Below are 17,870 nucleotides of genomic sequence, written 5' to 3' on the forward strand. Positions count from 1 at the left end.
CCTGCACAACACATCTTGCTGTACAGGTATCTGGTTCGTTCTCCATGCGAGCTCATCTCATGCAGATAATTCCCTCGCTCAAAGTTCCACATCCCAGCCATGCTGATGCGAATGGAAGTGTACACAGGTAGCCTTTTGTGTTTCAGGTAAGCTGTGCCAGCTGGTGTAAAGAGTGGAAACAGGAATGACTTTCAAACAGAAAGTCGTTTCTTTGAGGGGGGCAGGGCCCAGCCCAGTGCTGGGCTCTTTTAAGGACAAACACAATAGACAGCAGACTGGTAGCTCAACATAATTTTCATAGTTTAATTTTGTTGTCCTTTGACTTATTAGTCATTTGGTTAAGCATATCTGCTCCATGAGAACCATGACAAATGTAAAACTGGAAGCAAAAGCGCTTTGTTGCCCTACAGCCATCCATTTATCAGACTGTCACTCGTCTAGAGTCAGTTTACAATTTGTACAAGCATTTAAAACAGAGGTGTTTGTGCACCTGCAGGCACGTCGGTTTGTGAGACTATTACGAGGCTTCACTGCATCTTTAATGCTAATCCAAGATAGCAGACTAGACTTCTGTTGTGCTATGATTAGTATTTAGTCCAACTGCTTTAACCTGAAACTTTCGTCTCTCACTGCTTTTTTCACCTTCGCAAAAGCTCTGAGTTTCAATAGCCTGCATCTTGCCAGAATACAATGTATTTATTCAGATTAGTCCCCAGTGCTGTCTGAAAATCTTCAAGCTTAACAAATCCTAAGGCACATAATCCTGAAAGTAAATACAGTGAATATGCCCCTACCCATTACCGGTTTACTTTAGGATCTGGATATTTAGGACGGGGCAAATACTTGAATACTTTCACTTGACCTCCTTGATTTTATTTTACAAGAAACGTTAATGTTTTGACATCAAATAAAAAGATAACGATAATGTTGACAGGGACATTAAGACCTTCACACTGACAGCTAGCATTTGCAGTGCCACACTGGATTCTTGGACTCTACTAAATTAGCATTATATGACTCACTGTACAAAATAACACTTGTTGACTTAATACCGGGCCTATGAATTATATATCATCTAAAACAAGCTGTTTTAGCTCTCTTCACTGTCCCTTTATCCACTTTTCTTTGAAAAAAAAAAAGATTTGTATAGCATGTGGGTGACGCTTCTGTGCTATATGACAAAAAAAGCATAATTAATCTGCTTTAAGGAGGGGGTCAGATCATAGAATCGTATTTGTTTCTATGATCCCTGTGCTGCTCATAAATAAATCAGCTCTATACGAGCTCCATCTGACTGTGTGTCTCATCACAGCTTGTTCATTATTCCCAGAGGACATGAGAGCTGTATCCAAACCGGCTTCCATAAGCCCCTAAGGAAAAAGTGTACTGTTTAATTTATGACTCATGCCCACTGGTTTACCAGCACCAACCACAATGGTGGGGGCCATTTAGACTTTTTTTTATATACTCACGAGCCCTGGAAAAAACAGACACATACAAACCCACACACACTGGTGTACTGTGTTGTAAGTAGTAATTGGATTGCTCCAGAATAAAACTGCCTGTTTCCAGGAAGAATGCTGGCTTTTCCATGAACCAAGCCAAAGCCATAACCAGAAGTCAACCATCACAGCCCACACAGCTATGAGAGGGCCCCACATGTAGCTCTAAAGGAGCATTTGCTTGGCGATTGAATGTCATCCATGCGCTTAGCGTGTCAAACAGGATGTTACACTTCACAGCGTTCTGTAAAAACTCTGACACCTTCTGGGCGACTGCAGAAGAGTGCTGGAGCAAGAGCTTTCCATAGCTACAGCAGCTACATGTTACGCCTGAAAATTCTCAACCGATCATTTATGCAAAGCAGTTTAAGCAAATTAACAGTCTGGTTCCAAAACAGCCATCAGCCAATGTAAATAGTGCGACAGATCTGGGTTCTGTTGCACCATAAAATATATTCATCCTGATTTTGATTGTCTGTGTAAGGGCAGACAAACAGAGATGAAAGGTCAAAGCTCAGGAGGAGAATGCAGAGTGAGGCACATTGTGTGTGACTCACAGCATTTTTTCCCCCGCCCCCACCCTTCTCATGAGCTTTCTCCATACTGGTCATCGATGGAGTAAAATGCCAGCATCAGCGTTTCCATATCTGCACATGCAGCCTATCACGGTCAATAGCATAAGACCAGAAGCTAAATCACAAGTGGTCAGACCGTGTGGTGTCTGCTCTCACTCCTGTATAAGTGATAGCTCGAGCCATTGAGCATTAGTGGATAGAGGACAGAGCTGTCATCATGCAGAATGGGTGCCAGTGAAAAATAGGACAGCTAAGAAAAAAAAAGCCCCCTGATGGGTCTAGACCGAAGGGGACAGATCAGCAGGAAGAGCAGCTGCATTAATGCTTCAGTATCAAAGACAATAAAACATTATCCAAAAGGACATCATAGAGTAAATGTCAGGGCACATAACACGAAACTACAGCCAAAGCAACTGGGCATCAAATATTAGTCTTCGTGTCCTTAGAGTAGTGAGTCAACTTTGAAGAATATTACATTTTGCGTAGTGTTGTGTAGGTTAATGCATTCTTTAGTGTTGCCTAATGTGCCATTTTAGCCATGGGAAATGAAGTTAACATTTGCTTTACGCCCTGCATGAAAGCATCTCGGCCAGCTTTCTTTTTAGAGTTGTTTCACAACAAGCGCTTTCCTTTTACTTAGACTTCCCATGTTAAAGAGCAAGATACCATGCTCTTTAACTTTAAACTTTATCATGATAACAACAATGAGCCATAGCAGCTAAACTACAGACACTTTGGAAATCAATCAGGACTACTAGTGACACCTTAGACATCTTAGAAACCTGGGTTTCGAACAGGGTTTGGACTGATCAATTGCCAAACTTACACTAGCATGTCTTAAAATTTAAGCAATTGAGTACTTTTGGGGTATCGTGTCAACAATGACTCGTGTAAAGGCATTGGATCAAACAAGATATTATTTAGTGTAGGACTGTATTATCTGTTAGCTGTTCTGAGCACACAAAAGCTACATTTATCCAGGATAAACCAAAGAAAAAGTCATCAAAGTGTTGACTCATGGATGCAGCATCTCTTTTGTAACACTGCTAGGGTTTCAAAAGCTACCGGCTGGTTTGGAAATTGGCAGTGCCTCAAACCAAGCAGGTGTACTGAACCACTACAGGACTTTTTAAAGAAATACAGGAACAACCTTCAGCAAGAACACACATCCACACACAAAAACGGACAGAGACATATTGGATCTGAAAGCAAACATGGCCCAACAGGTTTGGGAGGGGCCTTACCAGCAACTGAATTACCAAAACACTGCTCATCTGCTCTACCGTGCAGCAAAAGAGCTTCTGTGGAAGTTCAGCTAGGTGGAGCCAGGGCCAGTACGCATCTATGTTGTGTGACCGGTCAGACCTACATGTCTCAAGAACCTGCAACAGGCTTCTCATGCTGTCTGGGAAATATGGCGGCGTAAAACTGGCACATTATGGCCTGGTGGCACCTTTGACCTGTCACGACTGACACATTTTCAAGGTTCCACATGACCTATACAGACAGTAAACATGCTAAATGTGAAGCTGCGCGGAAGAGACTTTTAGGGTTAGTAATGTGACCTCTTCAGATCAGTATCACCAATGCAACAGAAAATATCTCTAGTAATCTCTAGTCAGACACAGAGAGGAAGAGATGAGGCAAATATATTTTCTGATATCTAGCTGCTTTACCCTGAAACTTTAGTATCTCACTGCTTTTTTGTGTAAACTTTGAAAGAGCTTCAACACCCTACATCCTGCCACAGTTATGGTTACTAAATGCCCCAAAATGAGCAGCCAGGGAAGAGCGGGTCATGGGTGGCTTTCCAGCATTAGTCTGGACAGAGACAACGTAAAGGGTGTGAAGAAACACGCCTCGTGACAGGTGGGCCTTCATTGGGAGGGGGAGGGATGGCAGAGGCGTGGCAGGGACATTTGAAACTGCAGGGTCTCTCTGCCCCACCCCCCCAAAAAAAGATGTTTTCAGAACTTAAAATCACTTCAGTGATTATAATCATTATATCATCAGGATTTTTTTTGTTTATTAGGAAAAAGGATTTTGTTATGATTACAGCATCCTTCAAAAGTTTTATGACTTAAAAAAGACTGAAACAGCACATGATGACAATTTAATGTTTTGTTGTATGGCAGGACCTAAAAAAAACAACTCAACAGGTGACATGGTGATATAAACAGTAGTACAAATCCAGGACTTTAGCTGCCACCTGCTGACATTTCTTAACAAAATGTGTTGGTATTGTGCTGGATGCCAACAGGTGTCCATGAATATGGAGACTTTGGAAAAGGTGGACTTGTTTCAACACTCAAAAAAGGCAGAAGTTATCTTTTTAATTTTGTGGATTTCCTTCAAAATGTAATTCTAATTTAACTGAAGAGGATTTAGAGAATTATTGCAAAACAAAACATGGCGCAATGCTAAATGGGTGGATGAAAAAAATGTAAATTAAATGAATTACACAGAGCTAGTTTAACAGCAATGTGAAATAGCCAGGAGAGACCCACAACTATCTGACACACACAAGGGCACATTTAAACATGCTGTATGAGCCGCTGCTGATTGTTGACTTCCATCAGATGTCACAAGAGGTAATAGTAGGGGAGGGGGTACTGCAACCCCCCTCCTCCCAAATTCTCACCCTCTTTCACTTACATACCATCAAATAAATGAAAATACAGAAGGCAGCCAAGAATTTCCTCACAACAGCTCAGTCACACTGTGAACAACTATGAAAGACAACCCATGCCGCGGTAGCTGTTTGTGATGGGAATGTGTGTGCCTATGTCCTGTTAGAGTGAGTGTACGCACAACAACAAGACATTACCCAGTACCTTTGCCAAAATCCCAACAACAGTCATCAGCCAGGAAGACAAGCACAGTTAGACACAAAGACACAACACAGAAACTTTTGTGTGACCTACCAGGTATGATCTTCATCTAAAAGAAGGTACGTGGAAAGAAGAGGAGGACAAGGGTGAAGAAAAAAACAACAAGCTGGACAGAGGGAGAATGAGGAGGACAAGAGAGGCGCGTGTTTGTTTGCCCCGACTGCCTTGTTTCTCCCTGGTCTTGAATTTTGACAGGCTGTGCCTGCTGCTTGAATCCGTCAGCCTGCTCTCCTTTGGCCAGGGGAGGAGGGATGACACACCAAGCCTGGGGAAGGGGTGAGGGGTTCTGAGGGCTGCCAGGGGGGAGAAAGAGGGCTGGAGCTGACTGGGGGTTATAAATATCCACTAGAGCCAGATGATCACACTGTGCTCGCACTTAGAAACTGATGGAAGCGCTCTGGCGGGACACTTGGCTGTTCTCGTCCTTTAGAGACACCCTCCACAAGCAAGCCCTTCCATCCCCCCTCCCTCTCTTTCTCTCTCTTTCTCTCTCTCTTCGAGGATGATGGTGGGAACTGTTTAGGTCACACCTCTCACCCAGAAAACACATCACATGTAAGAGCTCTCTTAGGCTTAACATAACCAAATTATTTGAGTAGTAAGTAAAGTACTCATCCCAATTAAACCACAGGAAAGTGTGACACACTGATACAACCGAATACAAGCTGAATATAAACACACAGAAATACTGCGGCTGGAAAGGCTGGAAGTAGATGAGATGGATTAAACTGGATCTTGTTCAGTAAAACACAGTTTAGTGATGGATGCAAGGCTGGTGACCTCAGTGTTCATCCCCTTATTGCTGCGGGATCATATCAATGCACGATATTCTCTAAATATAGTAAGTTCTAATATATGCATTTGGCTTGGGCAATTGTAGTGCTGACAACTGGCTCCACTTCTCTACACTGCCAAAAGCAAACCTGTCTGGAGAGCAGAGTGAGGACTGCATTCTGTTGTGAAATGCTGACATTATGTATGGATGTTCTGTAGTGAAATGAAAGCAGCTGTACTGAGAAACCATTGAGCAGAATTAGATAGGATTACAGGGAATTCCTTCATCAACAACTTTATGCGCAGCAATCCCAAACTCCTGAACTCAACAGGCTTTCTACACACACATGAATCATGTCAGGACACATGGCTGAAAGGTATTCTAAGCTTATGTCCCTGGGGAAAATACCAGTAGTCTTACTCTTCAACCACACTGTGTAGTGCAGATATTCATTCTTGTAAACAAGAATGCTCCTCCTCTACTCACTAAGCTGGTGAGAAAATACTGGATAAAATTAGGGTTTTATGAACTTTAAAATGAAGGCCAAACTCGCATCCCTCTCACTCAACTGTAGTCACATTAGTTTGGTCTTCTAATAAGGTCTAACATGCACCCTGGGAAATGACTAACGTCACAACCATGTTGGCCAAACCCTCAATATATTCCACATGTTATCAATCCTGTTTCCAAAGTTTGGCCTATTGTGAGTTAACCATTACACTGCCACAAGAGATCCTCGATCCTGCATCACTCTCCAGCTCCTGCTATAGCATACAATTTAATCTGATATCAAGCACTCTGCGCACGTAAATGTGGCAATTCAAAGTAGCAATTTGAAAGCACAAACAGCTGCTGGAATGGGATTCTGTTTCACTTTTCAAATAGGCCTCATAAATATTCACCTTTTGTGACTCCTGTTCTATATTTGTGCCATCATTTTTCAAACTTTTTCACACTTAAGCCAAGAAGAAATCATCTCAGGTTTCATTTCAACATCCCTTAATTATCAAAATGTCTGTTTGGTCGGCAGGTGTCATAATTTATGAAGTGTACTCCAATATCTTCTAAGACTCCGAACTAAATATCAGAAGGGGTTTCACAGGTGGAGTCAGCAGTTAAAGACATGCAACAGCTAAGGTCATTTACTTTGTTTTGAGCAAAACAGCACCGTGGGCCAATCGGCACAAGCGGCAGCAGGAGATTAAGTTGCCAGTTTGCAACACAGTCTGCTGACAGACGCCAAGAGTTTGTCTCTCACTTTTTCCCTACTTTTTTTTTTCTTTCAACAGAGAGGTCACGCACATGAATCAACTCCAAAATTTGCAAATCGCCCGGGGTGAGTCACGACATTAAAATGAAGTGGCACCATAATGAGAGACACAGAGCTGAAGTTCACTGTAGCTGTTCATTTATCCAATCACACAAGTATGCACCGGGCACCATTTCAAAGATGAAAACATGGAAGACCCTCAGCGGCACGTCTGTGATGTGATTTACTCAAATTGTGCCTGGTGCCATGTCCGCGCCGAGTTTAAACAGTGTGTACAGTCCACACAAAAGTGCTTACTACACAGATTTAGTTTAAGTGCATCCGGAAGGCCACATTTGATGAAAACTGTTACTCTGAAATTCAAACCAGCTTATAGTCGCTGCTTTGAAAGAAACATTTTTGTGGCATAAGTCACATTTCATTCAGTACGTTCCTCCTTCCTAGTTTCCGCATCACTGATGCAAAGTAAGCTTGTAACAGAAACTGGAGGAGGACAAAAGTATGCATACTTAACTGCAAAAATATCCAGCGATGAGCTTTGTCTACCGACTGCCACTTAATAAAGCAACATACCAAGAATATTACACTCTAGGAATAAAGGTAGTAAAATCAGTATTTCTGGAAACCACTGCTCTAACAATCCATATGAGGTAAAATTAAAAGCAAAAAAGAAAAAAAAAGTGGCTTTTTTATTACATGATAACAAATCTGAGCTCCTTTCAAAGACTTCTGCAGTGGAGTTGCAGCATTAGGTCTATGTGACAGATGAATATGGTTGTTAATGGACAGCAGATGTCAGCAGTGTGCTGCTGTGTCTGATGTGTGAAAACGTCACAGATCAGAAAGACCTCCGGAGTAAAAGTCAAATTAAAATCTTTGCAATAGTTCACCATGGCAATGATCAGCTCTTCATCTACAATTCAGGTTTCTTCTAGATACCAAAATGCACTGCAGAGAAGCAGAGTTCTGCTTATAATGAGCTCTATAAGTGACTGTGTTTGTGTACAGCTGTCATGAAGATCTAACTTATTTTCCTGATGAGTAACACAGACTGGCTCAAGAAGCCAGGCTTCTAATTGAATCCAGAACATCCGTCACGTGTGGATCCAAACAAACACACCCATGGATCTGTGAGCAACTTATTCCAACTTTCTGACTATCTGCATGCTGTTCATACCCTCAACAGACAACGCCCGAAAAAAGTCTGTCTTGCACACCGTTCCGGAGATATAACATTTTACATGGTGGTTTCAGCAACAACTTGCTTCGCTCGTGGAAGTTATGAGACGTTACATATCATATCCAAAACTCTGGAGTCACATGAATGTGCCTCAGCATCATCATGATTTAACATGAGCCATATGAGTTTCACTTCAACAAAAGCTAACCGCAGCATCATGTGCCACTTTTATTTCTCTAAACCAGCAAAGGAGGATGGCGCATAGTACTGTGTTGACATTACCCACATAACTCCCGTGTTAATGCCCTTTGCATAATGGAATGCAAAGGGCATGCATATCTCTCCAAAGAAAAAACAACCCTAGAACACAAACCAGAGCCAAGAACACAGCCTGACTAGAGCAAAGAGACTACTAAAGACTAATACTCCCAAAAGGACCACACCTCTCTTTTTCTGGCTTTAACTCACGGTTAGCCGTCTCTGCAGGGAACAGGCGAGGCTGGATCTCACCAAAAACAGCCCCACCTAGTTGGAATGGCTGCAGATCTCACTAATCCTGCTGGCAAACACTCAGATAGCTCCAGAGATAACTGTTACCACTCACAACAGTGAGTATAATTGATTACACAATTCAATCAGAATTCCCCACCCTGGAAATGTGGGAATTTTTCTTGTCGTTTGAATTGTTTGTTAAAAATAAAAACTGCTGCTGATGCATGTGAAAACTTGAAAGAATACTGGTAAATTATTTTTTGAGTGTTTACCACAGCAAAAAACACAGGAACCTGTGAAATCTGACAGCAGGAGGACAACAAGAGGCAAGCACTGTGTCAGACACTTTATCTCTTCTAACACAAAGCTAATTCAATCACAGCCACATCTCAAAGGTCTCCTTGCCCTCTCACTGAAACTGTTCCTAAAAAAAGAGGCTCCCTCTGCACCACATCACAAAATTAGACTCTGGGCTTGGTAACATGTAACTTTAAGCCACAAACTGTAATCACAACACCCCAAATAATACTTTGAATGGGAAGTCAAAGACAATTACAGAATGGTAATGCTATTCAAGGTACATAAGTGCAGAGCACCAACAGTGCACCCTAAAACCTCAAATGCTTTGAAGAAAGGTGGGAATCTAGACTCAAGAGTGATTGCATCACAGAGACATTAGAAGTAGGTAAGCTGGCACGCATTCAAACAAACCTTCCATGAAGTTAGGCCATGTCTTCTCCTCTGGCTCCCCCAGTGAGTGGTCCCAGTCTACCTCTGGTGAGGCTCCTCGCCCCTTGCCCCTTGCCACCTGTGCCAAGACTGCCCGCTCTATAGCAATTTCTTGCAGAACATCCAGGTCCAGCTCCTCGCCTTCCTCCTCAGACTCCACAGGTGGAGGTGGTGACTGCTGTCCAGCTTCCTCCGGACTAATGAGCTGCTTTACTTCAACAATCTCCTCCACTACTACTATTTTCCTCTTCATGGTGGCCTCGTCTATGTCAGATGTTTCAAACTTGCAGGTGTCCCACTGGTGAGGCTGGTCAGGACGGGTCACGGGCGTGGCGGTGGCAGAGGGTGTGTCCTCTATCAAGTCCCTCTTCTTCTCTCCCTCCTGCGTTAGGGCCTCAGAAACAGAGAGCCTTTCCTCTGTGCTGCACTCTGCTGCCCGAGCGGCCGAATGTTGTGCAACTTTGGGAGGCTCCTCTTGCTCGAAGAGTGGGCTGGCCTGTGCCTGAGCTGCAGCTGGCTCTGCTGTTAGCGCTCTTGCTGCTGACGCTAATTCTCCGGCTGTGGGTGCTTCCCTCACACTGGAGGATGTTTCTGGTTTTGGAGCCTCCCGCTTGATTTTTTCTGCAAAGAGCAGGGCTGGCTCCACCTCCCTTTTGTCTGCTGGGGCCTCAGAGAGCACAGCTGCTGCCTGCCTCACTTCCTCACTGCACATTCTTTCAAGAGTCATCTTTAAAGAAACATTAGTTTCTGTCAGTCCGGAGGCCATGTCAGGGCTGTCTTTAACTGCAGCTTTATGCAGGGGTGTAGTGTCAGTTGATGGCAATGTTTCTGCTTCAGGCAAAGTGACAGGATTTGTGTTTATAACCTCTGTCTCTAGTTCTTTAGGCTGCTTTCGACCTTTTCCCTTCTTCTTTCCCTTTAAAGGTTCCTGTGTAGCTTTCTCTGTATTTATGGCGGATTTAGCCTCAATTGTGGGTTTCTGAGGTTCTGACAGTGGGGCAGGGTTTTCCTGCTCAGATTTAGGGCTTGCTTGCACGAGCTCCACTCCACTTATTTTCTGCACTGTCACTGTTTCCACTTTGGTCACAGTTATTTCCTCAGATTTCACCAGCTCCATATGGGGCGACGTAACATTTGACTCGCCCTTAGGGGATAATGGTCCCTGTGCAATCTTTCCGGCATTGCTTTCCTCAGACTTCTCTTTTATTTGTCCCTCCACTAGGGGCGCTGCAGGAATCTGTCCTAGTGGCAGTGAGGCTTCTTCTGAATAAGCTGTTATTTGTTTGGGGATATCTTCTGTTTTCTCTCTGTCAGTATGTAATTTAACCTCGTTTGTCTTTGTTCCCTTTGAGCAGGTAGACATAATTAAAGGCTCTGATAAAGCCACTGGTCTAAGTTCAGTCTTATTTCCAGGTGATCCCTCTGCACTCTCGACACTCTTCAAGGCCTCAGCTTGAGATTTCTTTTTCTTTCTTTTTGATTTTGAGCCTCCCTCGACCGCTTGTTTGGTTTCTTTAAGCACCTCTGTGGTGACAGCATTTTGAGGAGGCTGAGATGTATCTGATTCATCTTGCACTTTTACTGTGGGCTCCTGCACGGAACCTTCAGGGGCTTCTTTTCTGACTGGGGGAATCGCTTTTGAATTAGTTTCCTTCTCTTCTGCAGTCATCTCTGCAGCTTTTGCTGTGGCAGGCTGTGCATCTTCAGCATTGGTCAAAGGTGCTGCGAGAGTTGCTGTGGTAATGGTGGATTTGACTTCAAGTGTTGAGGATTTCTGTACTGTAGTAACTTCTAGGGACACTTCATCAGTTTTAGAATCTTTAACCTCATTAGTGGAGCCCTTTGGTTTGCTTGTGGCGCTGTGAGGTTTGGCTTTGGCAGTCTCCTGAGTGGCAGCTGCATCTGTAACTTTTTCTGCTTTATCATTTATAATTTTAGACTCAGCTGAAACTGGAGGGGCCTTCACCTCTGTGGGTTTAATCAATTCCTTATTTACTTTAAGCTTCGTTTCTTTGACAGAGCCTGTTGAAGTGATAGGCTTTACTTGTTGGGGCTCTACTTGATCATTGGCTGCTGTAGCACTCACTTTTGCAACTTTAACTGGATCCACAACCACCATTTTCATTTTGTCTTCTTTGGCATCAAAATCAGGAAGCATTGTGAGAACTGGTTTGCTTGTAATCATTTGAGTAGGCTTGATAGAAGTTTGTTCCTCAGCGATATTAGGCCAGTCCTTGGTCTTCATTTCCTCGTTTGTTTTGGGAGCAGAGGGCTTAGCTGGAATCTTTGATGCTGCAGCACCTGTGGCCTGAGCAACAGCAGCCACAGTTAATGGTAGGGCTGTTTTGGAGGATGTCAGAGCGGTCTGTGACACATCCTGCTTCAAAGCTGCTGTCTGAGCGGGAGCAGAACTTGTTGGCTTCTCTTTTTCGACCTCCAGTGCTCTCCTCTTTTGTGGTGATGCTATGGGCTTCTTGCTGTAAACATCAAGCTCCTGGTGAGTGGCTCTTTTCCCCCTGTTATCCTCCATCATTGCTGTTTCGCTTCTGAAGCCGGTGGTCTTCCTAAAAACGTCCTGAGGCTGGCCCTCCACTTCCCATAAGGCCTTTTCTCTGGCCGGTTCTCCAGCCAGTGGGCGACCCCTGAACCTCGGGGTCCTATCGGGGTTATTCTCTCTTTCTCCAGAACCCACCATCTTATGGCGGTAGCCTTGGCGCTCTGCTAGTTCCTCTCTTCTTTCTGCTTCAGCCCTGCGTCCCGGCTTAGGAACGTAAGATGTTGGACCTTCTACAGATTGGACCCGTGCAGCTCGGTGAGCAATGGCCAGAGTGGCGGCCGGCTTCCTAATCCTTTGCAGGGTGGCAGGAACAATTTCAGTGGGCAGGTGGAGGTAGTCACGCAGGTAAACAATGCCATCATTGGTCAGGTACCAGTAGAAATGTTTCCAAGCAAATGTTTCCTTTACATAGCCCCTGGACTTAAGAGACCCCATGGCACGAATTACTTGTAGGTTGCTTACACTTTGTACTTCTGGGTGTTTGATCTGCGGCCTCTTATCCTTCTTAGCCACCATGACACCATCTCGAAACAGGATCTCGTAGATGGCCCTCAGGTCATGCAGGGGCATCAGCATTCCAGCAACCATTGTTGTTTGATTCAGTAAACTTTCTCAAAGTGAAACTAAAATGCACAATGCCAAACAAAGAGAAGAGCACTTCACGCTGTGTTGTGAGAAAGAGTCAAGTGCCAAGACCGGCTGGCACGTGTTTCTTAATTCAATAAGGGAAAGAAATCCCTGTAATGATTTTTCCTTACTGTCTCTTCTCCTTGCTCTTGTCGATCCTTTCGTTGTAGTGAAGAAAATAAATATTCCTCTGTTAATAAGTTTAATGCCCCCCCTACATTCAGGGTGGCTGAGAATGAGCAGTCTCTGTTCGGGCCGAGATGGCAATGACAGAATGGAAGAGAGGGAGTGTGTGTGAGTGTGTGAGAGAGAGAGAAAGAGAGTGAGAGAGCAAGGCACACACTTCTCAGTCTGGCTCCTCCTACCTTCTCTCTCTTTCTCTTAGGAAAAAACTGTCATGGAAAAAAAATCTCACTAGAGTAAATAGTACAGCAGGAAGCTAGAAGGGGGGGGGGGGGGGGGGGGGGATAGTGTCTGCAATAAACTGAAATAAAATTCGAGCAAAGTCAAATGAATGGATCAACACACCTATGGAGGGAGCATGTGATCTACAACTCTATGACTTTTACGAAGAGTCCCGCCCACAACCAAAAGCAAATGGCTCCTACTCACATGCAAACACACACACACACACACCTCTGAACGCACACTAGGACTGAGTGGCACACACCCTCTGGCGTGTGATGCACACCGGTCCAATGAATGGGCTGTTCTGTTCAGCGAGTAGATATCAGAAAGGAAGATGACTAGCTGGCATCCATCCGATCCTGCCCATGCAAGTTATTAAGTACAAGGTGTCTTTAGCTTTACACATTTCACGAACAGGTTTCAGTGAAGAGCTTTTACTATACATGCAGGGCATGGTGCTCACATCTCATATGACACAGTCTTAGAATATATCGTGAAGGCTGGTGACATTTCAAGAGAAACTACATAAATCACAATAATGTACTCTGGCTGGACTTTGCAAGGATATGAAAGGAGCTGACTAAACTCTTACTAATTATCTAATATGACCCATGCCTATATAATAATAGCAAAACTAACGTTAAGTTTAATTCTATTCTTATCTTATGTATTCTTATCTGTGTTTGTTTTGGGGGTCTCCAAGCCGACAAGAAAAGAAGGCTAGACGGGCCAATCGGTGTTTCCTTTGCAGCTCATTAAAGTGATGCAACAGGCTGTAAAGCAGCCTAAAGTTGTACTGCCACTTCAGACAGTTAATATTAGAGCTGGGAAAGAAGAATCTATCTTGCACAACTATATAAAGAACTATGCATTATAGCTAACCTTTTCACCACTCCCAGAAACATGATATCAGTTTTCTATCCAGAGATCACTTCTCTCCCCTGTACATCTGTCTCCTGTTCGTCTCCTAGTGTCAGAGAGAGTGATCCCTTGCGACCAGCGTTCAGCGAAAGCCGAACTGGAAGGAGACCTTACAATTGTCACTTACAGCACAGTAGCATGCGCTCGTTTGTCTGCGCTGCAGACAGTGATATACTCGTGAAATTATAGTGGTGGTGAATGGGCAGAGATGAAATGACGCATTCCCCCCGGTGTTTGAAACCACACTCACTATTACACATACAAACACAGACAGAAAACTGTTTTAATTTTTTTACCATGGCAACAGTCAAATGAAGTAAGCCAGTTCTGAGTAAGCCACATATCCGCTTTCAGAGCTGCAGTGGAGAAGCTGGCCATAAATCTGTTGGCTAGGCAGCTGGACCACTGTGTCAACTTATTAGACTGCTATTTGCAAGGACATCATTATCTCATCATTATCAAACAAGTTATTATCGGGTTATCAACCTTTCATCAGTAATCATGAAAGCAAAAAAACATGTCATGGCAAAATAATAGTTTCTTTTTAAACACTATATACAAATGTAAAATACTGACATATTAAAATAAGGGAGACACCCCCCTCATAACTATCGCTGGACCTCTTAGAAACCCGACTAACGCCTTTACTAATCTACTATCTAATAACAATTCCTTTCACACAGGATTTACGCAGTTGTCTGTTTTGACATCTCTCTCAGACTGGGTGAAGCCTTAAGCCATGTACTCCACCTACAGTATATACCCTGTTATGTTATGGTATTAACTTTAGAGATGTATGTACAGTCAGTGATCCAAAAAGCAGGGAGGAGCATTCATTCGGAGGACATAGAGACTTTTTTGGTTTATGGAACAAGGAAGACATTCCTCTGACTTGCGAAACAAACGTCTGCCTGACAGGGAAGTGTATGTGCATGAAAGAATCATTTAAACCACATTAGGCTGCAGTCTAAGGCCGTGTTTGCTTCACCAAGGCAATGCCAAACCATTTTGCATGTATTCAAAAGTCTAGCAAAAAAAACACAGGCGCTAATATACAATGAAAATAAAGAATACCAAAAAGGACCCAAGTAGTTGAGGAGATGAAATCCTACATCAAGGAGGAATCTGCTTTCTAAACTTACAGCAACTACTTCCTTACATACCTTACTTATTTAAAAAAGATATCTCAGCATGTGATATGTTGTCGTTGGGTTGTTTTTAATTAGGGATTAAATGCTTTGCAAATCACAGTTCTTATATCATTTGTAGCCATTACGATTTAAATTGCAAGCCCTAAAACAATCTCACTGGGGGAAATTGGCATCAGTGTGTAGGGGTGCCTTGCCCTCTGTGTTGCATATCACTGTGATTTCATGCACTGTTTATGCACAAAGTGTTCAGTGAACTTCAAGCCTCTGACAGTGACCCTTATCCTGGCTCAAGGCCCGACCTCTTCAGCCATCCAAATATTAGATTGTCACGCTTCAAAAGAAACACTGTATCACCAGGATGTGCTGCTGCTGCTTTTCAAAGGGAGTTGCAGGTTGCAAAAGCTATTTGCAGGCTTGATGTGGCATTGTCAATTTTTCTAATAAGAAGCAGACTACCAGAAGGGAATGTCATGGCAATACAGAACTAATCTTATTCAGGCTATAAAAAGAACAAGAGCAGACCAACTACAGAATGAATGCCAATGTGATTGACTGAAATGGAGAAATAGGACTTTGGGGAAGAGTTCCCGAAGAGTTTCCTGCTTAGGAGTCTGCTCCTCCTGCTATGTTTCAGGCCTCCACCAGTCCCAAAATAGACTTGTCAGCACCAGCTGATGGTGGCTGGCTCATGGCCCAATGTAAAGGGCTTCACAGGTGCCCTCCACCCTCATATCAGATCCAAGCCACTCAAGGGAAAGCAAAGATCAGCAAGGCCTTTCTTATCCACCAATGTAAGAACGCTCAGTACAATAAGCTAAAAAAAACGAAAAACACCTTCTAAACTGCAGCAGGAAAGATAACTCATTAAATTGACTGATCCTCCAAATAAAAAACACGCATACTGTTTCATATGAAATGTTATATTTGAAACTGAGCAGAGACAACTATCACGTTATTATGATTCAGGGTAAAGTCCACAACCGGCTGTAAAACAAAAAGTCCAAAATACTGTAAGCTGGTAATGAAAGCACACTGAAGCATTTGAGCTGACTGCGTTGCCAGATGAAAACGTAAAAAGTTACAAAAGCACAAATCAAAGTGTGGCCCTTAGTCTACCCTAAGTTATGACTTGTGTCTCTGTAGTTGTGACAAATTGTTTTGTGATGCACAAGAGCCCATTTTTATCCAGATGATAAGCCCGTTTTTATTTGAGGAGCTTGCCTCTTAGCTGTGTGTGGTTAGGCAAGTGACTCCATAGTCTGAGACAGCTGTGGCCCCTGACATAGCTGGTGCATGTTAGAGCCCAAACACCCGACCTAGGAATCTGCTAAAGTTAGAGGTTGTTGTGAACAACTTTATATGGAGGTTTCCGACTGCCGCCAGTGTATTTATAGGCTTTCTAAGTAATTAGAGTAATCTAATTAATGAACTTGGTCATAGCTGAATTATTTTGCCCTATCTTTTTGAGCCACCTCCACACCTACATAGAAGGATGCTGGCCAAGTGGTTTCCGTCACAGTCAATGATGCTCAGAGACACGAAGGGGCAGGCTAGTTTATCACGTTTATCATTTATCAGTTTATTAAATATGAATTTGTCCTAAACAGAATAACCACAATGCTTTTCATGCACTGTCTTTGCCTTACATCTTGCAGCGAGTTTTGCTTAGGGCTCTGAAGACATTTTCATTTAAAGGCTTCATTGTAACCGTGTTATCTACACATTTATTAAATGAAATGCATGCAGTAAAAAAAAAGAAAGAAATAACATAGCAAAAAGACATCCATTGGATATTTGGTTTGTTATTTTGTTCTAGTGTTCCTATAAGTTTGATTCTTTAGTTTATGACCAACAACATAACCTGCAGACATAATCTGTATTTAGCTCTAACTGTTAAACGTTAGCTTGCTCACATGCTAAAATAAGATGATAAACGTTCAGCACATACCTGCGAAAATTCACTGTGCCAGAATCGTCACTGGGAGAATGTATTCATGCAGAATGCTACATTTGGATCTGTATACGTCAGATAGAAACATCCGGAACTGAAAACTGAAGTTAATGTGGACTCGCTGGCTCAAAGAGTGAGTTAATCCCCAATAACACTCCTGTTAAAACTCACATTTTTGTAATACTCCCTTTATAACAATTGTATGATGGTTGATTTAAAAAACAAAACAAAAAAAACCCCAATAATAATAGTAAATGAACGTTTTAAACTTATCCCAAAAGGTTGATTCAGTTCATCTGGACGTAGCGTTTTTCAGATAACCGTGCTCCAGTTTGGGGGAAAACTTCTAGGATTTTGTCGAACTACACAGCAATGAGAGGCCAATTTTTATTTATTCATATATTCACTCATAATATATGACTTCTATGCCCAAAAATAAAGCTATAAATAAATTATGTAGCCAATCTATATATAAATTTGTCTTTACTATTGTGAGTACCTGGCATATGAAGCCTTAATTGCATTACTAATATAACCCATCAGTAATATAACCCTCGCAACAACCTTGACTGATTTCTGGATGGGTCAGCCTGAACAACAATTAGTGCTTAAACAGGCAGACAAACAAGCTTTTGAAATGCAAGAAGAGAGAGGCTGAAAGGATTAACCCCTGGAGGTGATGGCGGGTGGCTGAAAACTTTGAGCGCATGAGACTGAGGACTTGAAGAGAACTGTGCCTCTTGTGCAAAGCCAGATATAGTTGGAGGGGTGGCTAAGAGAAAAACCCCAAACTCTTTATATTGTAAACAGAACAAGCAAACACAAAGCCACAAAAGTCAGT

At 42.9% G+C, this 17,870-nt stretch overlaps 1 protein-coding gene across 14 annotated transcripts in view; it reads right to left on the reverse strand.

The window, feature by feature from the left end:
• The window catches only part of plecb (plectin b), a 124,069-nt gene that overhangs the window by 47,321 nt on the left and 58,878 nt on the right, over positions 1 to 17,870 (reverse strand). For 6 of the 14 annotated variants that reach the window (XM_084945103.1, XM_084945102.1, XM_084945101.1 and 3 more), the window contains exon 1: positions 9,397 to 12,976. The exons of 5 other annotated variants lie outside the window; for them this stretch is intronic. In XM_084945103.1, coding sequence (XP_084801229.1) covers positions 9,397 to 12,559 — 3,163 coding nt within the window. In that variant the 5' untranslated portion in view covers positions 12,560 to 12,976. Of the gene's footprint in view, position 1; positions 4,978 to 5,001; positions 9,366 to 9,396; positions 12,977 to 17,870 lie in introns of those variants that run through there. 3 more of the 14 variants (XM_084945104.1, XM_084945115.1, XM_084945107.1) reach the window with 3 other exon arrangements.

The sequence above is a fragment of the Perissodus microlepis genome, chromosome 11 (assembly GCF_051167445.1).
Source record: "Perissodus microlepis isolate ML-2025 ecotype Zambia chromosome 11, ASM5116744v1, whole genome shotgun sequence".
NCBI lineage: Eukaryota > Metazoa > Chordata > Actinopteri > Cichliformes > Cichlidae > Perissodus > Perissodus microlepis.